Here is a 25091-nt window from a genome sequence, read left to right as displayed (position 1 = left end):
AATTACAAATAGAGAGACCAAAGAATATGTCCTGCCACAATATAAATACTTGGTATTTATAAAGGATCTGAAAAGGTCAAACTTGAGGAAACAGAGGAGACACAACACAGCTCTGACTTCTCTATAGACTCCTATACATCTCACTTGAGTTCTGCATTTCCCTCCGTACAGGCAGTAAAAGGAAGAGAGCATCCACTTATAAATGCAGCTGTAAATATTGTATATACTGTGTATGAACCTCAACACAAACAGGTAAATGCAGGCGGGATAAAATGTTTATGGCTCTACTTCCGCCACTTACAGTATACTATCCACCGAGGGCTGTTGAGTACTGGAAAAAGGACGTGGCTGAGTTTGGACATTCCCGTACTTAGAGAAACCACATCTAATACGATCACCAGGAGGGGGTGTGAGGAGACAGACGTAGCAGCAAAAGCTTTGAAAAATAGGCCTGTCAACCGATTGTGAAACGTAACTGGGTTTAGCGTTCATCAAGAATCCACACAGGGACAGGTTAGGAGCATTTATAAAGCTTGTCAGATGATGAGCCAGCGTGGCTAAATGCAAAAAGTGGTGTTTAATGTTATTGTGGCGTTGCTATATTTAGGACACTTTGCAAAGATAATGTACCCACCTACCTGTAAAATAAGCAGAAGATAAGAACCACATGTATGATCTTTGACAGAAGGAATAAAATCTCCTTCAAGGCTTTTTTCGGTGGTGTTGACTTTAAATTAAAGACACCTTTTTTCAAAAAAAAAAAAAAAAAAGTGCCATTAAAGCTCATTATCAGACTTTGTTTCGTAAGAGTTGTGATATTGCTGACCCTCAATTTCAAAAGTCACTGAGCTGAGTCCTATCACCTCCTCAAAAAGCATCTTAATGGCCCAACTGGGAGAAAGATTAATTCTCAATTATACAAAATCCACACTTAGCATACTTCATGCTGCATGATCGTCAGAAGAATCATGATTTGGAAACTTGACAAAAACTTGAAAGAAATACATGTCAGGATATCACTGAGCTTGCTACATGAGGGATAAAATAAAATAAATATACCGTCAAATTCCAATTATTATTATCATTATTAGTTGCATACAGTAGTTTGATGAATGCATTTTTTGTGAAAGTGGTGAATTCACTTCTGTCTTACCTCTCGAAGCCAATTTGTCTTATGGATTTCTCCCACGTGGAACCTGGACAGACAAATGAAAAGTAATTTAGTGAAAAAAAAGTGATATTGTTTGGCAAAGACAGGAACCTTAACACCTTTAATAACATTTTTATATCACAGCCATTAAAAACTAACAGTGGTGTTACAGGTGGAAAAGCAATAAGCAGAGGTACACAACTTTCACAGCAGTAACATTTCCATTACAGTGTCCACTGTTTCAACAGCTGATAATTGTAACGGAGTATTACTATAACATGAAGAATGACAATCTAGTATGAAAAGGAGCTACCACTGTTTTTAAACTTCTGACAAAGCCATTCATAAAATCCTGCTTTAAATCATTTGTAAAATCCCCAAAAGATTTTTTTTTTATCTCAGCATATTTAAATTCCTGGTGAAGGAAAATAACCAAGCTCTCTGTTGGGATAACCTACATGCAAACACAAGAAAATAAAAACATTTCATGTGGGCTTTGTTTCCACAGCTTGTACTGCTTCAAGGGTTCCTGAACGTCACTCCAATGCTCAGAGAGAGATTTCCAGGTATTCAACTCGCACACTGAGAAGAACTGACTGGCCTTTGTTCTACAGCCAGGGAAAACACAACAGTCAGTTTGTGACTTGAGGATCTCAACTCAATGACATATTGATATATCCGGCTGTTCTGTTGGTGTATTAGACAACTAATTAGGTGCTGAGCTGCTGCCGTGCTGGAGTATCTGCTTTATGGAGCACAGTGAAGGGAGTGAAGATGTTAAACACACTTCAGCAACAGCGCCCGACTTCAGACGAACATAACTCATCACAGAGAGCAAACAAAGCACTTTATAAGACAGATTTTATCTCCTGTGTCACCCGCAAGCGAACTATAGCTACTTTGTTGAGGGTTGTTGAGGTTATAAAATGTTTTTGAAGCAGTTGTAGAAACTGTGTGAAATATTTAATTTCTGAGTGGAATATATCACTTTTACAGAAAGAAAAACAAATGGTTCAATATCTTTGAAATTAAAAAAATAAAATAAAAATCAGACTATAAAACTATTTTGATAACCTGTGAGTTACAGTATTAATCCTTAAAAAGTACCAACAAGCTTTTACAAGATCAGTATGTCACCTTAGGTCATAAGATAAAACGAGATAATATTTCTCTTAAATCACACACACACACACACACACACACACACCAAATATTCAGTAAAGGAATGAGTCACACTATTAAGCTGTTTATCAGAAACAGGAAACAGACTCTGAATTCTGAATGGAAAAACAGTAATGAACTGTCAGCACAAATCCTGTTGTTTCACTGACAAAATAGCTGCAAGAATAGCTTCACTATCACAGATGTGACAGCAGAAGTAGTTGAGAAATTTAACAGCACATCTGTGACGGGAGGAGCCCACCATGACTAACCACTGACATAACCTCTGACAACAAAAACTCTTCACCCAAAGTCCTCCTCCACACATCTGTCCACCTCCACATATCTACTCCCTTTTTCAGATGGACAGGTTATGACTGACTGAACTGTGCTGCAAAACATCAGGCCAAAAATAACAAAACACCAAATGCAAAGCAGTAACTACTCATATTGCCATGCACTTCATTGTGCTACATTATCTAAAAAAGGGGGAATATGACAATATCATAATGATTTTAGAAATGGAACTCAATAACAATACTGTTTTTCCTGAAGCATTGGTACCTCAGTCTTTTTTAACTTTACAAATATCTTTATTGTGTATCAATAATAGCTAGGAATTATTGCATGATATGCTGGAAGATACGCTTGCCAAGAGCTTCAGCCATTGTTGCGTTTACAATACAGGTGACAGTGACTCACTATCAGAAAGTGACAAGACGGACTAGCCAGGCCAAGGCTAGCTGGTTAGCATGCTAACTTCAGTAGGAGAAATAATAGAAATAGAAGCAAAAGAAGAGTTAACACTGGCGTTTCTTTCCACTGCTGAAGACAGCACCTGGCGAGTAAAGGAATGAAGTTTGATACGTTGCTAACACTGGCTTCATAGCAATAGCAAAAACTTACATATAGCATCTTTAAACGATTCAAATTGATTATTTTTTTCCTGGCAACGGTTTGCTAACATGCTAGCCATATGCCTTTTTTAATCATTGTGCCCTCTAGTGGTCAAAAACAGCTTAATGAAACTTAAAGCAAAAACAACGTGAACACAGTGACATTTACAATTGGGCTGGGTTTGAGAAAGTATTAGCATAGGTGTCAGAAAATGTTAATGATGTCAACCAGCTTAACATTGCCTCTTAACAATAGAGCTTTTGGGTCTCTAGTCTAATCAGCATGCTACAAGTGTTTGTGTTTCATTTCCGAGCCAAAGCAGCAGTGGAAGTAGTGGACAGGATGAAAGAGACTTGCACAGGAGGAGATAAGGTCCGCTGATGTTATTGTAATACCTAATAATGGGCCACAGAGGTTGATTAAGTTCATAGATAATTTAATGCCCTATTTGTTTCTTCAAATAGAAACCCTTCAGCCTAATATATCGGCCCAGTGACCGCAGGCAAAACAGAGTCTGTTTCAGTGATTCCCAAGTCCAAACACCTGCAACACCTAACTTCACCTAGCCCAAACTGAGTCTACAGGTGTCAGAGGAAATCCTGTGTGTGAAATCATACGCAAGGAATGTGCCAGAGGTAAAGTCGGGCCAGTCTGATCCACGGGATGAAGAGACGAATACTGTGTAATACAGTGTATGAGGCTTTCTTCCCGCTGGGGCAAGGCCGCTTTCCACCCCAGCTGGGCACCAAAAATACCTGTCCTCAGACTTTATATGAACATCATAAAACACCCCTTGTACTTGTTGGTCCGTTAAACCTCTCAGCACAGCATGTCTTCGCACTCTCTCTTCCATCTCCGGGGCCTGTTGCCAGTTGCCCTTTTTTCCGCAGACACTGGTGTTATGCAGTGTCAACGTTTCAGCACATCATAACTATTATCAGGGAATCTGTTCACCAAGGGAGAAGTCAGTAAATGTGTCACGTTTGGGGAATGGTGGACAGGATATGTGTGGATACGGAGGGTGGTAAAGGTCAACAATAATGACTACGGGACTTAATGAAGACTATCCCTGAGGTGCATGTCACAAAACAGCCATTATATAGGCTGTTTAGCCTTTATGAGTCGGTGAAATATCCATTCCCATCGGATATGGGCCAAATCGAACTTGCACATCCTTTTATTTATGGTTTGTTTTAACCTACTTAGTGGCCAGATGGGTGGGGGTTGCCACAAAGGACAATGACTGCCAAAAAGTGTAGACAATCACAGGAAAGTATCTGAAAGTCAGAATGGTGTACTTTTTTCGTAGTTGACATTGTCTGAAATGCAGTGAGCCCCACCCATGTGACGGTTAATACTCTTACAAGTAAATGTAAATGCAGTTCCCACTACGTTGAGTCATCACAGAGGAATGACTCCAAAGGAAGCCGACTCCGGCTCATCTGGTGACCAGTCACTGACCTGCTCTAACAGCTGGAGGTGTTAGCTTTTTTGGAAAGGTTTTCTCATTCATACTCAACTCAGTTTACTTCTCTAATGGTGTATTTGGCCACAGCGAGTAGAGGAAATTATATGAAGTTATCCAGGGGGGGAGGATACCCGCCTCACCGCAAAGGAGGACTCCTTGTTTATACTTGGCTGCCAAAAGGAAAAGGGTGTCAGGGGGCTAAATACCAGATATAGAAACCTGAGATAAGGCATTTTCTCAGAATGTAGGCGGTGGATCGAGTGGACAAAGAGTAATGTCTGGCTTCCTGTTGCATATGTAGCCCAAAAATAAAAATGGGAATGGGATGACATTAACTTCAGCAAGTAGAAATGCTAACAATATGTATAAAAATCATCAAAGTGGAGAAAAATCATACATTTACAAATGTATATGTATACAAAATATTGTGCAATATTCTGTGCAGGTTTAAATATGGAGTACAAATGTTTACTTTACAACACATCACTGACATTTTATAATTTATTTTATGATATTTTTAGTGTCTCTCCAGCTCCAAATTAACTTTATCATCATAAGTGTGTGTGTGATGTTATATTTCTCCACTCTGTGCCTCATTAATTGTCAAGTGACAGCCAGAGATCCACCAGATGTTCACAGTGAAACTATTCTGAGCAGCCCAGTGCTCATACAGGGACTCTGCTGTTAAATGTTGCAGATAATGACTCAGTTCTGTTGTTCATTCAAGTGCCAATGGACCTTTATTCTATAAAGCCTGAAACCAAGAACTTAGATAACTACAGTCCTTAGTCAGCATGTTTGCAACACCAGGACCAGGCTGCATTCAAGTGCCTTGGGTAAATAATGTAGACACACACTCCAGTGTGAAACTGTCAGAAACTGTCCAAAACCAGAGGGCTGATCACTGACTATTATTATTGTAATACAGATTCTTTTAGTCAGGAATGAATGAGTGAATTTTAGACACACAAAAATTTACAGTTGTGCCAGTGGCTCTGTGAAGCTACACAGTGGTGCTCAAAACTAAATGGTAAACGTGAGAATGCAAACATGCTCTGTGTGACAGTGCTAACATTAGTGACCTGCTGGTGGTGCTACAGGTAATGCCAGTGGGATTCGTCCTCTGGGAACCATGAATGTTTGTATCAAATCTTATGGAATATTGTCCAATAGCTGTCAACACTTTTCAGTCTGAACCACAGGGGTGGACTGATGGACGGACCTAGAGCCATGTATTTGGGGACTATTCTCAGCCATGGATTACTACACATTTAGTGTTTTAATGAGTATTTACAGTATTGAGACAGTGCAGGTGGGAGTGACTCAAAATAAACTAGTTTGTGTGTTCAGTGAGGCTCATTTATGTGTATATAGATCTAGCAGGCTTTGAGTGCACAGACAACACTTGTTAGTCAGATCAATTCATTATTGGTTTTAGTCTCATTTAAGATCCTTTAACAGAAAGAATGTAAACTATCACCAGACTTGTCCATTAAAGCTGTTTATTGTGCTTTTCTCATCTCACACATCTTCTGTGTTCCTGCCTATCTTGGTTTTTAATATCTTTGAACCATTTTTGTGTGAATCTCAGATGCTATCCATTGGATTCTATACCTTATGATCTTGAACCAACAAATAAATCAGTTGGTTAACTGGTTGCTATGAAATGGAGGCTGTTCAAAGTACAATCTGTGTTGCTTGATTCACAAAATATGTAAATTTGTTTCACGATTTACAATCCTGTTAATGCAAGTAGATATTGTTTAAATAAACAGATCAATAGACAGAGAGATGGATATTTAGATACAGTAGATGGATAGAATTTATGAGCTCATCACACCAGAGTCTGATCTGCCAAAAACTGCAGCCCCTGAGACCTCAGTAATAAAGAATTCCTTGAGTGAATATTTAGTCTACCCTCTCTAAACGGCTCTGTGTGTTTCTGCCTGAGGCGATAAGGTTCGTTCTGCCTTCTGAGCAAAGTTGGCTGTACTTCGACGGTGGAAAGCAAAGTTACTTCCATTAGAAAGAACGAGTCATTAGAACACAAGGTCAGGGTCTGTCCCGTCTAGACACACTCAAACTTTACAGTTTGATACAGAGTTTCATGAGAACCCTACGCCAACTATTAACACCTTCCCAACAGCGACTCAGTAGCTTACAGTGTTTGCTTTACTGGCAGCAAGAATCTTTTTTTTAACGTTGCCTATATGGCACAAGGAAGCTAATTACATTGAGGAATGTGTTAGATTCATAAATCTTCATGATGTGACAAAATGCAATAAGAGTGAGGATATTTCTAGAGATTGTGAATTACTATTAGAGAGCATATTTCACCTACTCCTGCAAATGGAACATGTCTTCACTTAGTTTTTTGGATGGAAACTTTCCCTCGGGCTATGAAAAAGCTACACCTTCTCTAGTGATATACAACTCTGTGACGCTGCATCAACAGCTCAGGTCAGAGTTAAAGCACAGAACGGCCTGTGTGATGGATGGGACACACATGTGCACACGCCGTCACCAACATGTGGCTCAACAAGTCTCTGTTTTAGTAGTGACATGACAGCTCAGAGTGAATGAAATGTCCTGGACAAAACAGACTCTTGGAGAAAACCACTTACTACTAACATTGTCAGGGGTTAGTGTGGTTGATTCATGTTTTGAATGCACTCATGAGCACTCTGTGCCAACATAATGCCACATATTTCTTATCAACATTACAGGGAAACACCTTTAATGTACGATATGGCCAAAAATGTTGTGGTTTGAAACTATTCTTTGTGGTCAGGACATGACAAACACCCGCTAAACACTGGAACATTTCACAGATCTGACGAAGAACATTCAAAACAATTATAATGATTCCTCTCTGTTTATGCTATCTATGCATGGAAATTAATTATATCATTTGGTTTTGTTCAACAAACCATTAAAAAACACCAAAAAATTTCAACAATATATAACACAGAAAAGCAACTAATTTAATTTAAGAGGCTGGAATCAATGACTATTTGGCAATGTTTCACTATTTTTGCTTGAAAAATTACAGAAACAATTTGAGCACACCTACAGGTATTTGGAATACCCTCCACTTATCCTGAAAAAAAGGTGGATTGTGGTTTTGTTATTTTGTGATTCTGTCAACTGTTCAATAAACATACAAGTTTGCTTTGATTTCTACATACCCAACAAACCTGCCAACCTTTAGAGCCTTGACTACAAAGGCAGCAGTGTGTACTCACAGTTGAAGTCGGAGGTGATGGAGTTCCCGGCCAGGAGGCTGTTGACGGTAATCTGATAGATGATGTGGAGCAGCAGGAAGGACATACTGGTGAAGCAGAGGGACTGCAGCAGACGCCCTGTGTGGCCTGGAGGAGGAGAACAGCCACAGTGAGTTCACCACCACCAGCTCTCAGTTTAAGGATTTCCACATGTTATTTCTGCGCTCAAACAGAGAAAAAGTCTCTGTGCTGGTTCGTTTCTCGGGACACAGAGAACTTTATCTAACACGCGGGTGAAGTTTTGCTCCTAAAAAGTGCCTGTAGGGCCAGATAAAGGAATGCATCTGAACATGGGCAGCTGTTTCCTATAGCAAAACTCTGAGAACAATGATTCATATTCATGTGATCAGCTATAGAGCTGTTTTGAATGAACTGGTTAAGAAGGTGAAGGTGACTGGGAGAGCACCCAGGATGGATTTTATGTGGATCATGATACATATCCTGGTTAAGAACTGGCAACACTGCCACAGAGCAAAGTTTATTTTGGTTGAAAAGTCAAATAAACAGTCCGGTGGACCACAAGACCTCTAATTCTCTCCAAGTCTCCAATTCATCGTCAGAGGTTGGTTTCTGGTTTGAGTAGCTCACAAATAAAGACTTCGCTTTTCTGAGTGCAGCATATAGGCCTTGGCTGACCCTGTGTGTCTTCCTTTAATGTAGGTTAAGAATATAGCTGTCAGTGGCCATTGCTGATCTTGGGAGGGATGGGTGAGAAGAGTGTGAGGAGCTGCCACAGCTGCTCAACACATGGCCATTTTATAGAGCACCTACAGGTATTTGGGATAATTTCAGGAGTTGTTATGGTGATATTTCTCTACAGTAGGGTTTTTCTGACGCTGTCTTATTACGAAAAAAGAAAATGTTCATCCTCAGGGAAGGATGAGCTTGATGAGACTCTGTGTCTTTGATGATGAAATAACAGTAATGTCTCTTGCTGTGCTATAAGTCCTGCAAGATTAAACTGTCCTACATTATCTCCACAGTTCAGTCCACTGGTTCTTCATGGGGCAACATCTCCATCTCATTAAATTTACTGCATCCTTGTGGGGGAACACGTAACCGTTTTACTATAGTATGGCATAATATCCTGGCTACGGTGAAGTGCTACTGCTGAGCCTCAGGCTGCCGAGGGGCTAACCTTATCAAATGTGCCCAACAACACACCATGGCAGGCTTATTAAATGTTGAAGTGAAAACAATTTGTGCTAATTTCCCATTGCAATTCCCTGGGCTTCCACAAAGAGGGAAAAGAATGCTTGTAAATATGAGGTATGAAGACTGTTAGCAAGCTTCTGCGTCCAAATTGCTCCAAAGACTCTGGACAATGCAACTGCTTTGGCTCTGTCCCCTCCATTTTTTCCTATTTAATAGAACATTTTTCTTGTCTGACGGCCATCTGTCTTGGTTTCCTGACGCTCATCCTGAGTTAAGTATTTTGCTTCGCTTCATTATTCAGTCTCAAAACACCGTCCCAAGAGCACTTTTTTAAACACTTCCAAAATAGAGGGCATTGTTCAGATTTAACAGTTACTGCTTTTTTCCTAATCAATCAGAGAATTGTGTCCAATTGACAGCACACTGAGGCCTGATTTAGCCACATGATCGTGCCAAAGTATAGCCTCAGAAAAGGCCAGTGAAACTTTTGGCCTGTTTGAGAAAGCCAGTGCCAGACTTAACAAAAGAGAAAAAAAAAGTGTTTTGTTAGGCCAAACTAGGAGATGCGTTAAAACCAGACACCCTTTGTTAGAAGTCCACTAGCTAAAACATAAACCTGATAAATCAGCCATAACATCAAATATTTATACAAATTCATGCAACAGTACTGAATGACTCCCCCGAAGGGAAACTGTCATGTCAGTGCCCATTCAACAAGGCATATACCACCTGCTGTAAAGGCTCTTAACATGCCTTCTACCCATAAGAGAGCATTAGTTTAGATTTTGTTCACCTCCACTGAGAATTAAATGCCTTCCAGGGGGAGTGGAGCCAAATACTGCAATTACAACATTAGAGAGTAAATCACAAACAACAACAACAAGTTTGTCTCCAGATAGGACTGGAGTCTTGCGTACTGTTGTATCCTTGGGCATACTGCACTGCACTGCTGTGGCTTTTTGAAGCAAATTACACCTAATGAATTATTCATGTCTAACATTTGGTTTAAATCAACTTTACAGATTTAACTGCCGCATGTCCTTTAAGACCGAACAGACAAAATGAAACAGACCATCAAAACAAAGCACAATCCCCTTTTCCTAATTCTATCTAAAATAATTTAGAAAAAATGCAGAGTGTCTCTCGGTCTCTCTCTGCAAAGTAAGATGTATTTTTGACAGTGTATATTTTAAATGTAGGTAGGTCAGTTACATAAATTAAGTGAACAATTTGAATGTCATATGCCAGGAAAAGTTTCAACTTTTACTCCAGTCTAGATTATAATCAGTACTATAATTAATTCAGACAATACCACAATGTGATAATTACCTTTCAGCACCTTGTATCCTAATGTATTTGACACTGTCCAGTACAATTTAATCATCCCCAATTATAACCAGCTACAATGTGGAGCCCAAACTAAATATTTTCCTCCTCCTCAACAGATGTTTACCTCAAAATAACCAGTTTATTCTGGAGTGATTAAAGTTTCCAGCCGTTTCATAATCAGTCAAAAATAATCCTGTTACTAAGACCCTGTTTGCTGTGACTTCCTCATACTGCCTACTCCTCTTTCCTTCTCCCTGATGACAGACATGTGAGGCAGACAGATGGGATTCATGTCCTGGCAGGTGTTTCACTAGAAGAATATCTCATACTATCTGACGCCTGCGGCAATTTACTTCGCTTCTTTTGTGTTTTTACTATTTTGCATGATCACTTTGCGTTAAGTTCAACAATACCTGGATAAAGGTTACATAAAGATAAGCTGATAACAAGTTATCGCATCAATTTCAAGCGCCTCCTGGAAAAAAAACTGCTTCAACACTTGTTTACATTAAAACAAAAAGAAAGACTATGTATGAGCGTAGGTTTTAAAGCATTTAAGAGGTTGTTCTGCTGTTAGCTGAGGCACTGTGCTCCAGTTTTAATCACCTTTTGATCTGCATTTACTCTCACCTACTTCAAATATTGGGGCGTTTGCATTTGTAATATGCTGTGACTTATTCTTAATTATACAACAGCCTTTCGTTAGTCAGCAAACAGGGGTGTTTTCCTTTCCTTGTGTTGATTTCCTTTAGCAATATCTGCCACTTTCCTTTTGCATGTCTGTGGAAACTCCAACTCGCTGCTCAGGAGACACCTGCTGAGAGCTTCAGGGCACAAACAATGCCTTCCTCTGAATCACCATCTGCAAAATTTGGATGATAAATGCGCTCATTCATGTATTCTCAACTCTAAAATGCAAACTTTGTGAATTATGACAGCCCTAACAGAACTGTTTCCTTTCAGCTGATCCCCCTATGTCCCTTATTCACAATGCAACACTTTGATATTACATTATGCCTAAAAATTATGCCTAAGAAAAACAACAAAGCAGGGACAGAAATGTTAATGTATGATAGGCAAAACCAGAAACCACAGTTGCTGGAAGGTGTAAAGGCCTGGACGGGAACCAGAGGGTCTGTAACTGTTATAATGACAACCATCTGGGAGACAAGTATCTTGTTTTGTTCAAATGTAAGAATAGGAAAAGCAACTTGCCAAAGTATAATTAACATTATATATTATCAGAGTCAGATAAACAGGAAGTTATTCCAGAGTCAGATAAGGAAAAAGTTAAATGTTTCACTTTTGTTCATGTAATTTTTTTCATATCTTTGCTTTATTCGTGCTGGGAGCCTGTTTTATTCTGTACTGTATACTGTATGATGTTTGAACTCCATATCTTGCTAACAAGGTCCTCATACTTCATAAAATCTGAATCTGATAAAGTTAATACAACATTAAAGAGAATACACAGCTGCCTAAATGATAAAATCCCCTGGAGGAATCAATGGAAGAATGAATGGGGAATAAAACCTGAGCTAAATTACTTCTAAATACAAACTCCATCACAGTTGACAGAAAATATCAAAAACAAATTTGTTCCTGCTCCAATGGGAGGATTGTTTTATTTCTCTGTTTTCTAACATGACACTGAAAATCCTTGGGTTTTAAACTGTTGATCAAAAAAACAAGACACATGAAGACATCACTTTGGGCTCTGTGAAACTGTGATGGGTAATTTTCTTTCATATTCTTCACACTAACAACTAAGCAATTAAACAATCAGCAGATTAATCTACTTGGAAAATGATCAGTTGTAGCTTTATTGTAACCCAGGAAAACTGTTTATTTACCCACTTATTTTGATGAAAAAACATATTGTTACTTCAGTAATTTGGGTAAAACTACATAATATCACTTGGAGACAGGACATTTTGGCTACACTCCATATTTTAGGCTGATAAGAAAGGAAAATAACTAATAAAGGACAATATAAATCCTGACATAACTGTTGAAGTCAACGGCCATCAGATACATGAACAATCAGCTTTACTAGAAGACTTCTCTCTTTAACTATTGATGAGTGTAAGTGGTCCACTTTTCTTTCCTCCCTCCTCTCCCTCTCCCTCTCTTCCTCCTTTACTTCCTGATTGTTATTTCAGCTGGAGACGAGCATGGACGGCTCTCGGACTGGATGTTGTTCCCTCCGCCAATATGGGTTTATGTATTATTAAACGCCACATGTGGTCTCCTACAGAAACCCATATTATGAGAGATCTGAGAGAGGTGCGCTGTTTAGTATTTTGCGGTGAGGGGAGTGCATAAAGGCGCGGCTGAACTTGGCCACCGCAATCCCACATTCATCACCCGTTAGGAGAACAGCCACCTCAGCCACTTCCCATAAACCTCAGAGGTCCATTGTGATTTATATCTCTTTACATAATGAGTGGCCGCCATGTAGTTGTCGAAGGACGATGTGGATGCTGGTTCACCAGCGTCAAGTATGGCTTTCATTTACTGAACGCTTTTCTAAAGACCACAGAGCTTAAATACCAAGCTGCATCTCAACCTTCACATTGGCTGAATTAATAGCACTTGACAAGTGCATGCAGATCATGGTATTAATAAATGAAAACCATTTAAAAAATCTTAGGAGCAGATTTTATATCCTCCCTCTGATAGTGGTTAGCCATTATCAAAAACAGCCCTCACTCTTTTACAGGCTTCTTCCGAGTTCCTTCTCTCAACTGCCGAGCTTGTGAGTTCAGTTTTCTTCTCTTCTAAGATTTTTTTTTTATTTACACAGACGTTATCGGTGTCAAATAAACTAAACCTAAGCCTAAAATGTTCATATTCATTAAGTGGACATGAGATCTGGCCCCAATGGACTAGCTTTCTACCTCAGATCTGGGTAGCCATGGATCATTCTTATTATTACAGATGGACTCATGCCTGCACTAACTGATATTACCTTTCATGGACTGCACTCATATGTGCCAAATCCATCCTCATCTCAAGGAAATTCAAGTCACTTGGAGAAGGGCTGGTTTATATTACAGAGAACAATATCGCAATTCAAACTGCAGGCTTTTGGGAAACAAGTCAAGACCCTCCAGGCGATGGACGACACCAAAGCCATCGAGCGTGTGAAGCTTCAAAGGGGCTTACACTACTGATCTTACCCTGCATCGACGTGCTTGTGGGCTCCGCGAAGAGTGGAATAAGCAGGAGATAGATGAGGTAGACGAAGGACAGGGCATTGTACCTGAACAGGCAAGCTGCAGAAACAGACAAACAAAAAACAGACTGATGAGTTAGGCAACAAATCCACTTACTAATCACAATAAACAGCAACAAAACTCCATTTAAATACAAGCGCTGTCAAAGGATATTTGTATCTTGGTGTGTAATACTGTATTACATAACTTTAAACAGTAAATAAAATGCAGAAGCTGGCAGTGGTAACAAGCTGCTCAGTCAGGAGTCGTCACTGAGATCACAGATTTTGAGAGAAACATGTGGTGAAACTCATTAAAAATGTTCCTAGTGTAGAAAAGCTGCTCATACCAATAAAAAGCCTGAACATTCTTCTAACCGAACTTCACACTCACAAGCCTCATTATCTGTTTGCATCAAAAAGAGAGCCTGAGCTTTAATTCAGTCATTTAGGGAATCAACGCTTGTTTTGAAGCACAATAATCACCCAATAGTTCTTGAGTGTTTAAAGGGACAATTAACTGACTGAGATCTGCCTCTCTGTGCTGTTTGATGCCTCACAAAGTGCAGCTTTGTATTGCATTTGAAGAATTCATTTCACATGAATCCTGTGGCATTTCATGGATTGTGAACATCATTGAAGCTGGATCATTTTTTTATGATACAAAGCTGAAAAACAACATATAAGAAAGTTCGCAATAGGGCGCTGTCACGCAGCAGATGCCCCCTAAAATGCATGATGTACCTCAGAGTTTTGAGAACAGGAAAATAAACTGTAGTTGCCAAAACTTTTAAATGAAATACAGCCACATGGAGAGTGAGGAGAGTACAATGTCATGACCAGCGTCTGAAAAGACTTCAGTGTTTGGTTTAATAAAACATTTTACTTGTTACAGTTTCTCCAATATGAGGATTTGCCACTTTTTTCACAGTTTTCTGACCTTTTATAGACGTGATGATTAACTGATTAACCAAGAAAAATAACAATAACAATCATTAGTTGCAGCCCTACTCCACTTTCAATCAATGAAGCTTAAATTTAATGCATTGTCTCACCATTTAGGATGTGTCACTACACATGACACTGGATTATGTAACTACGCACACTCACTCTTTCCCGAACACTCCCCCTTCACACACACACACACACACACACTCCTCATTTACACACGTGTACACACCCTGTCCAAGCACATGAAGGAAGTCTTTTGAGCTCATGATGAAAGTTAAAACACTTAAGTGCAAACAAGCCTTCCAAAAACCATTAATTGATGTATTGATCCGCAGCACACCTCATTTCCCCGAGTCAGACTGACCATCTGCCCTCCTGATCAGGGCTTTTACCAGTTAAACGGCTCCCGTCACCTGCTGTCTGAACATCAGTGAAAGTGTCCAAAATGAGCCACACTGTAGTAAACCCCATTTCAACACTGAAGCCTGTACAGTACATGAAGCACATTCTGAGTTTTTTTTACAACCTGAGTACTGAGTACAGCTGTAAAATCAGCTCAAATCATAGATCACGTTACGTTTACAACCCCCAGTTTTTCAAGTTTTCCCTCAGTATGCACAAAATGTGCGATAAGCTGCGTAGGTTTCTATATTTCTTTGAACATTTTTAGGTCAGGAGGTAGTGCGGCAAAGGAGGGAGGTACACAGTGACTTTGTACAAAATGTGGACACACAGTCTGACCTCCCAAATTTCTCTTTGCGGTTATGTCAACAAGCACAAAGTTTACAACCCGGTCGGCTGCGTGAGTTACTGTCTAAGTCGTAGAGATCGGCCCGTCTGGGCAGCTACTGGTCTTGAACTACTGAAAAATTACATTTAACTGCTGAAAATGGTGCTTTTATTTATCTTTGCACCACTCAATGGACCTATTCATTGACATTTGACTTGGCGGTGACTACTCCAGTGCTGGAGCCCTGCAGTAATTGAACCTCCTGATTTTCTCTGTGCTCAGATCCAGACCAATGAAAACTAACAAAAGTTAACAAATGTTATGGGAGCTGTCATCTTTGGGCGGAGCACAAACATCTGTAGATTATCTTCGTGATTGAGTTTCAAGTATGCAATAAATGCTTGACATGCCAGACAGACAAACCACAAATATGATGACACAAAAAAGCACTTCATCATTATTATTCATCATGTTTTTGTTTCCTTTTCAAACGTTTTCACCAAGTAGTTGAGAGTTTTTTAGCCTAGGCCTCCTGGGTGAATAAGGAGGGAATGACTCACAATCTTAAATTTTTGGTCTCACATGCACTCTGCACCACCCACTTCATTTTATCTCTGTTAAATGTGGCATTAAATAAGCTCTAAACCTGCCTATTTTGCCCAAGTTGGCAGTCTGGAGTCTGATCCCCCCGTTATTCATCCACTCAGTTACAAATCTAATGCAATCACTTTGTATCTATACTGTGTGGAGATAGAGATAATTTATCTGTATCTGCATGGCTCTGCTCCAGCCGCTATAGCCTGCAGACACTTGACCGCAGTCTTCCTGACCATTTGCCTTTGCTGTATGACTCACCATCTGAGGATTTTTACACAGCGAATGAAAATAAACTGCCGTTGTTTTCAGACATCAGATTACTGCAAAAAATCCCCATTCACGGGTGAATCAGGCTTTTGTCTTTCCCAATAAAAGCTAGTATTATTACAGACACACAAAGCCACGAGACAAAAAAAGAGAAGCAAACCAGCCTTAAAATGTGAGGTCAAGGCCAACCAACTTCAGAGTTAGAGCCCAAAAACATAAACGTAGTGACAGAAGATAAGGTGGTACAGTGCTTGCCAGTCCAAGCACGGGGGGAGATAACAGAGGAATTTAAACCCCTCTGAAAACAGACCACATCAGGTCTATACCACCACTGTGCAGAGGTTTATGCTTTTCATTAAAGCACAAAACTTCAAACCAACTCTTTTAAGATCAATGTCCCCATGGCTGAAAGATGTCTCATCTAAATTTAGCAGTTTCTGGACTGTGGCAACTACATTTTTATGCCACACAATGATTTTAACAAACAAAAACAGTTTACTAAGAAGATAGAAAGTTTTCAGCTGACATAGTCCTTACTGGAGGTCTTCTGGTCCTCTGTCTGCAAGTAATGGTTATTTTCATTACCATTTATTCTGGTAACTTTTTCTTGTTAAATTAATTCATTTGGTCCATAAAATGGCCAAAAAATGTTAATCACAAGTCCCCAGAATCTAAGTTAATATCTTCATAAGCCTTATTTCATCTGATTAATAGCTCAGACCCAAACAAGCTCGAGTTATCATCACAGAGAAGGAAGGAAACCTAGAAATATTCACATTCGATGAGCTGAAAACTGTGATATTTTAATGTAATTTTTGTTTGAAAATTTACTTAAATTATTAATCAGTTATCAAAATTTTCTCTCACTTGACTTCGATAAATCAACTACCCCTTGCAGCTCTAATCTAATTTAATTCAAATCTAAAATAAAACGCCAGCAAGCTAGTTAGCTAAACATAGCGGCTAACCGTCACTAGCTTAACGGTAGAAGCTAACTGTTAATTCTACAGCCACAAATGTCAGTTACAATATATTCATAAAGACTACAGCTACGACAACATATAATTACAAGCAGACAAAAAGCCATAAAGTCGACGTATTGACTCAGTAATGTAGCCAACATTGGTAAAGAGGTCAACTGAAACTTGCTAACGTTAGCTAGCATGTACTGAATTAAGCTTTAAACCTAAGAGGAGACAGTTTATGTCACAGTAACCTCCGTCCTGAAAATAGATATTCTTTATCAGACATTAAACTACTTACACCATGGGTCTTCTCTTCATGTGGCATTGCCTCTCCTCCACGCTGGCTGTTTAAATTTAGTAAAATCTAATTAATTTAGTGATTTTGCTGAACATTAAAAACCTAAAAACTCTTTGTTTTTCCTGTGTACAAATCTGCCTCTAATTGGTTAACGGACTCATCTAGCATACTTGGTTGAAATGTTGGATCAAATATTTGACTTCGTGTCTAATTTTTTTTATATTTAACAATGTTAAAATGAAGGAAAAACTTTTCTTTGGCTTTTTCCTTATGGCCTTTTGACACAGAATATGCTTAGCGCGTAGGTTTTCCATTTCCTGTCCTGACTCATTTTGAATGATCGGGTGAAAGGCAGGAGCACATTTGACAACTTCTTTTTTAATTCTTCTGATGTTTAACAATAATATGATTAAAGCTAAAGTCTAGAAATAGCTTGTTTTTCTTTACATCACTCTTGATCTTAGACAGAACCATTTTTACCACATTTTCAGAGATAATTATTCTGTTTCAGTGTGGTTTTGATCAAAAGATTTTTGTTCCTATGTATTTTAAACCATAAAAATATTAGAATAGGCTGTTACTGTGTGTTGTTATCACCTGTGATAACTAATCTCAGTATTATCTCTACTGCCAGTTCTCCTCTGGACCACCACGATGATGCCAACTGTGGCTGCCTTTAAGATTTGTGATGCAGCACCAAAGCATCTATGGAACAATGTGTAAGCAGACATTGATTTTGTCTTATCAAATTAAAACTCAAAAACAGAAACAAGCATCACGGTTGCAGCGATGCTCCCAGCAGCTATAAGCATCTGCACGTCCACTGCCACAGCCTCTGTCTGTCTTTATTTGTGCTTTCCTCTGCAGAACCTGGCCCTCCAACTAAGCACAGCTGACCTGCTGCTCTGTCTGTACGTTCACGCCACATGTTTGATTATCAGATCAGACATTTGGGGAAAGTGCACGCTCATAATCATGTTCACAATCCAAACTCTTTGCCAGTAAACACATAAACAGCAGCCTGTTTGATCAGCGAAACTGTAACTGTGTGCAAATGTGTGTGGTGGTGGTGGTAGAGGGACTGTGTACACATGGGCCCAGCAGTTCTGTGCTTTTCAATAGAGGTGCTGTCAGATGGCCGACATGAAACACAAGACTATGTAACGTCAGCAGACAAGTCTTTCACTAGCACACGAGAACAGCGAGGATCGGCAACATATATTACACAACTGAACGTATACAACAACTGAGATGTAAGTGTTTGGAGCCAAGACAACATCTGCTGCCCTGTTTATTCAGCACTGAAGAGGACAAAAAATATACTTTATTATCATATTTTACCATAAAACACATGACATTTTAGACCAAAACAAGAGGCAGAAAAGAAATCAAACCTAAAATGATCCTACTGTGACAAATAACCAAGAAAAAACAAGGCTGTTTGCTGATGGATCTGATGGTTATCGATTTACTTCAGATCCATTCAGCAGTTTTAATTAAGCTGAGATCTTTGTCTGACAAAAACAAGAGACAGTGAAGAAAACTCTTATCAGGTGATGCTGACGACAGATACCTTCTCCCACCCCTGAACGCCGTCTGTCTGTGCTTGTATACGCCCCCCCCCTTTCCACTTTACATTTCCCTTCATCCTGTCAGTTACTCTGCACAGCTGCAGTGAATGACAAGTGCTCATTTGCACTTTGAAAAAACATAAAATATTAAAGGTATGTTTACGATAAAAGGGAAGGCAATTCTTCTCTCCCTCACAACCGCATTATTAATTCATACTGTTAAAACGACTTTCCACGAATTAATGGAGACAATGCATGGCCTCACAATTGCTTTTGGAAATAAAAGGGGAGGTGGGGGGGGTGCGTCTGGGCTGTGAAGTGATGCATTATGGTGGTACTGAGTGGGTCTTATCTATAGAAAGCATGCTGTTAGCTTTAAAAGTACGTCAGCGTAATAAGTCTCACACAGACACCGAAGTGGAACCTCAGTGGCATTTTTCACTTGTGGCCTACCACAAAATTACAGCTTAAAACACACAAAGTGAACTGCATTTAATAGGGTCTGCATCCAAGGTGTGATCATACATCGAGCAACATCCCTACAAACCTGCATTTAAGTGTGTGTCCCCTCATTCTCAAAAATCAGACTCCTCCAGTCTGCTTAGAGCTGCTAAAGAAATCACTTTTAAGTCCAAATAACCTGCCAAGTTTTGACAATGAATCACCAAAATCTGCATTGCAAAAGACTGAATCAAGCAAAAACACCCAATAACACAGCAACAATAACTCCATCTATGAAGAGCACTTTTCTTAACAAAGTTGCAGATGCTGTAAACAAACTCCCCCAAAAAACTCTGCTGACTGAAACTCAGAGGAATGAGAGAAACAACATGTAGGTCTAACACTGTCAAGGAGATAGAAATGATAATTAATAATATTAACACCACAGGCAGTGTCCAGTCAGCAGCTGAACAATCAATAACAGCACTGATGATTCATTATTAGCCATTAAGCAAAACTCAGAAACCACAACTGAAACCAATGGAATTAATCACCAGTACTATAAAAGCCATATGTGTATTTTAGTGTTGCTACAGCACAGTGTAATGTATTTGTAGCCTCTTTGCACTCTAATAAAAATTTCTGTCTCATTCAAAGTGAAATAAAACTGATTAGAATAAAACAGAATAGTACACAAGTCTGTGATTTGGTGATTTTAGTGTCAAACTGTATGAAAAGATAAAAATATGCACTTAATATTAATCTCTATTTTTAATATCAGACATTTCTAAACATCCAAACTGACACATAAACACTGTGCAAGTGTGCACTGACTCCCAAAAGGTTGCCTTTGACGCACACTCTGCAGCGACTGGACACTCTGTGGTCGGCTGTGTTTCCTTTGCTAAATCCAATAAAAGGTGACAGCCAAGTGAAGAACAGTGCTGGTGCACCATTGCTCTGTTTTGTAATTTATAATAATTTATTATTTTGATTCTTCTTTGGGCTCTTCTTTCAGGGGACAGGTCTCAGCAAGTGAGGGGGGATTAACTTGACCTCCAGCATCATGAGGTCAACAATAAATCAGCATAATTTTGATTTAGTTTTCACAGAAGCATGAATTGATTTGATTTGTGATCTTGTCATCCTGCACACACAAGTACTTAAGGTTTGTATAATCAGATTTTGAATTAATGTCACAAAAATTTGTGTGTACAAAGGTGGGAAAAGCCATATTTCCAAATAAAAACAAATTAAAGTCACTTAGTAAAATGTTTAAGTCACTGCCTTCCTTTAAAGTTACATTTAAGTACAATAAACAGATGTACAGGTTGGTGAATTAACTTTATGAGCATTAGATAAACTGTTCATTTATCAATCGCCCAACTCCACCTGGAGCACACGTAGACCAATAAAGATGTTTTTTGAAGTGTGGATTAAAGAATTAAACTCACCAGCTGCAAGACACACTGGCAGCAGTAACCTGAAGACCAGCCCGCACACCACCTCAGAGGCCATGGCTCTGGGCAGCCCTTGTTGAATCCAGGTAAAAGTAGCAGAGGATTGTCTCTCTAAGGCTTCTCTTGCATCCCAAACTCCTGCACTCTGTCAAATCCCGGCTGACATCAGACTGGTGCGCTCCTCCAAACATCAGCCACATCAGCTCTCCCCGGTGACACCTGGGCTCCGGTGGTTATTCCACAGCGAGAGATTGCGCATTTACCGAGCTTCACCACAGCGAGCATGTCACCGGTAAGTAATGTCACCATCATAGTTCAGTCGCTCAGAGGCATCAAAGTCATGTTGACGCTGCACAAACTGGGCCGCGGACTCAGGTGCGCAGACAGCTGCGCTGGCACAGCGCGCAAAAATGCCCGAGACGGCAGCCAACAAGTCCTCAAGTCCAATTAACCCTCTTTTTTACTGTAAAATCACACAAACAAGCAGCGTTCAAAACACTAAAAAGTCAAATGACACTTCATTACTGGGAAACGTGATGAGAGCGCTCAGAGTAACCGGATAAATGTTCCCTTCTCCTTTTGTCCTCTTGGTGAAATTTGACTTTCTGACTTCTGGCGTATGTGCGTGTGTGGACTGAACTCGCCAACAAGAGGCTACAGGACGAGTGTGTGATTGACAGCTAATCCAGCCAATCAGAAGTCTTCGTCTAGAAACCGGTCCAGCCCTTTGGGATAATTGGAAGCAAGAGGTGGGACACGGGGATGGATGCAAATACCACAAGTATTAAAAGATAACGTGTCTCAAATTCACAGCTTTTCTTTGATTTTACAAAAACAAATGTTATTTTAGTATTTAATCAGCATCTGTAAGTGTTAGAATGTTAAATAAGCTCAACCACTTCCAGGAGGATTTAATGAATTTCTAGACTTTCACTTACCATCCCTTCAGATCTGTTTCCAGCTGTTTATTAGAAAGAAACAGCGACGCCTACTGGTTTGAAACCAGCCTGCACGAAGCAGCACCATCCGTGCTGCCACAAAGCAGGCCTGTCACATTTCTCCTCGGAGGCAGGAAAATAATTTTACCAAAAATGTTTTCATTTCTTGAAATAATTAAGAACACTGTATCAAGAGCATTTTCTCTGATTACATTTAATCCAGTTGTCTGCTGAGTAAACAAGACAAGTATCATGACTCAAACCTCAACCCAGAAGTGCTCCGATCTGTTTATGGATTTCCAGAGTTTCCTCCCTTAAAATGTTGGGGACATTGTTAGCTGTCAGTCGTTGAATGTTATGAAGCCCAGAGGTTAAATCTTTGACTGTGGCTGCAGCTGAAGTGTCCTCAAGCAAGACACTGCACCTATCAGCTCTGAGACCGACCTTCTGACCTGATGGCAACAATCAAGAAGACAAAAAGACTCATTTCTGCTTCAGGTGATCTTGGCTAATTAATGTCCTTTACTTCAAATTAAGAGCCTTTGGGAAACATGATTTTTTCTTTTCCTTTCCTTTCCTTTCCTTTCCACCCTCATATCTGTGTCTCTCAGTGCTCCTTGTCATAGATTCTCAAAGCCTGTGAGACTTTGCTGGAGGGATTAATATCATCTAACAAAAGATATTAGAGGCTTAAAGACTAATTAAATGAATTTATTGACATGGCGTGCACAGCAGGATTTGATCTCATCGTGGCACCATCACCGCACAAGCCTGCAACTAATAATTATTTTCATCATGGACTAATGTTCTGACCATTTTCTTGATTAAGTGATTAATTGTTTAATGGTTAAAAAATCAGAAAATTGTGAGAAATAAGTTTCATCATAATTACTCAGAGTCCAGTGTGACAAGTTATTAAAATAATTAAAAAAGGAAAAGCAGCTAAATGTCACATTTGAGAAACTAGAACCATGAAATGTTTCCATTAATTTACCAATCATTTTAGCTTTATTTGCATATATACTGTTGGGCATTTTATTCTACAACAAAGCATAATGTTTTTTAAGGTTTTCATATGTTTTACATGTGGAAATTTTTATTTTTAAAGTACCTAGTAACTTTAAAAGTGCAATATTTCCCTCTGAACTATGGTGGACTAGAAGTATGAAGTATCATAAAATAAATATCTGTATTCATAATGTTATTCCACTCACTTCTTAAGGTTTGAGTCATTATTGAGTCACTGAAATTGAAGGTAAAGAGACACTCCACCGTTCACTGACAACTTGAGTTGACAACATTTGCTGGAGTCTATGTGAGCTTAAGTTTTAAATAACAGCAAAAATTATGTTCCAGATTTCTCTGAGAGTCTGAATATCATTTTTTCTTCATTTCAGTTCCATTTTCATTAAAGCTCTCCATTAGCACAACATCGTGCACATGGACTTTCCTCTCTGTGGGGACACAAATTAATCCTCCCACTTTCAAATTGATCTGATTTAGGACTAAATGTAAGTTTTTAATAGTGCTGATTGCTGGGAAGAGAGGAGCATTAAAGGAACGATAACCAAGACATTTCCTGGGAATGACATGACATGAAATTTATACTAAAAATAATGGGAATATATGAATGTAGAAATTACTGTAACTGGTTTCCCACTTATTTCCCATTTAAAAAAAAAAACACTTAAGGTTATTTATCACCGCTACTAAAAGAAACTGCGTTTAAGAACAAACTAAGGAGTGCTGACCTCATGTTTATTTGTTGTGTTTAGATAAAGAGGAGCAGCCAAGTTTTTACTGAAGCATTAACATATGATTAAAACCAATCAGTCAGGCATGCTTTGATATGTTTAACGACCATATTGACAAGGAAATGATCCTTGCTGTTATTTCCTCAGAAGTGCATTAGGTTGGAGGAAAGCAGAGGTTTGACGGGAGTCGTCTGTCAGTCCTCCACATGGAAACACAGGGGCACTTAAAGCAGCAGAGGTCCTGCTTGTGATGTGATGAATCATCGTTTGGCCTAATCACCAAAATGGATTTAGTTTATGAAAATAAAAAAAATAAACAACCAAGTGGCGCTGAAGGAAAAGCTGACTGAGGGATCGTCAACAGGCTCGCTGCCAACCCTCCCCTGAAGCCCTGAAGTTTCACTTCTTCCCTGGAAATCCAGAGCAGCCAATGTGGAAGCACAGCAGCTAGTCAGAGTCACCACCAGGCCCCTGAACTGCAGCCAGCAATGATCAATAACCAACCTCAGAACATGTCAGCCCTTGATTTGTTTCTGCTGTTTGAAGTCCAGACCTGCTGATCTAATCCCTCAGATGGATGTGAATCTTAAGTAACATTTGTCTTTGATCCATTATTCATCCGATTCTTGAGAGACAAAGTTATTGATAAGCTCTCGGGCCAAATGGACACAACAGTTTCACTCTGTTGTAAACAACGTGGGGTTCAGGTCAGTCGCTCCTGACTCACCTGCCTCACTTTCATCTCAGAACTGTGATAAAGGCAACAGGAATTATGTTTTCAACATCCGAACCTTGCTCTTTTTTCAGGCTTCCACATAGCACTGTGTTGAAAATGAATTCATAATTGCCTGAAGATAGTGACAGTGAGTCTCAAGATACCCGAGTAGTATGATAATTACAGAACACAGGGAAAGAGAGCGTGCTTTTCAGGTGAATTCATTCTGAAATAAGAATAAAAGTAAAGCTACACTGGCAGCTCTGTGAGGCTCATCCTGAGGGGAACATGAATGTCCATCTCACAGTTGTCAAGACAGTTCACTCAAAACTGCAAATGTCAAACTCATGGTGGCGCCAGAGGAAAAGTCAGGGGACACGTCCTCTGGGGACCATGAATGTCTAAAATTGTGTTTCAATCCCTCAAAGAGTTGTTGAGATATTTCAGTCTGGAACAAAGAGGTGGACTGATCTGCCGACAAACTGCTTCACAGCTAGCATGACTAAAATATAGATATAAATTATGTTTTTTGATGTAAGAAAAAGAATCATGACACACTGGCTGAGGTACATAGATGCATTATCACTGGAAATATAAACAGCATACAGAAGATGGAACAGTTAAAGATAAAATGGCTGCACAGAGACCTGACCTCAAACACATCCAACTCCTGCACAGTGCAGGACTCATTTCTCTGATTTCAATCTACACTTCTATTCCAACATGAAAAAAGAGTCATCAGG

The 25091-nt window shown here is 39.4% G+C and overlaps 1 protein-coding gene across 5 annotated transcripts in view; it reads right to left on the bottom strand.

The window, feature by feature from the left end:
- The window catches only part of LOC108884242 (piezo-type mechanosensitive ion channel component 2), a 73136-nt gene extending 51573 nt beyond the window's left edge, over positions 1–21563 (bottom strand). For all 5 annotated transcript variants that reach the window (XM_018678034.2, XM_018678035.2, XM_018678037.2 and 2 more), the window contains exons 1-4: positions 20936–21563; positions 13627–13722; positions 7922–8047; positions 1154–1196 (exon numbers count right to left, since the gene is read on the bottom strand). In XM_018678034.2, the coding sequence (XP_018533550.1) occupies positions 1154–1196; positions 7922–8047; positions 13627–13722; positions 20936–20999 (329 nt within the window). In that variant the 5' untranslated portion in view covers positions 21000–21563. The remainder of the gene's footprint in view (positions 1–1153; positions 1197–7921; positions 8048–13626; positions 13723–20935) is intronic.
- Positions 21564–25091: the final 3528 nt, after the last annotated feature.

Source organism: Lates calcarifer, linkage group LG4, assembly GCF_001640805.2.
Source record: "Lates calcarifer isolate ASB-BC8 linkage group LG4, TLL_Latcal_v3, whole genome shotgun sequence".
NCBI classification, from domain to species: domain Eukaryota; kingdom Metazoa; phylum Chordata; class Actinopteri; family Centropomidae; genus Lates; species Lates calcarifer.
This window is presented reverse-complemented; position numbering and strand designations above follow the sequence as displayed.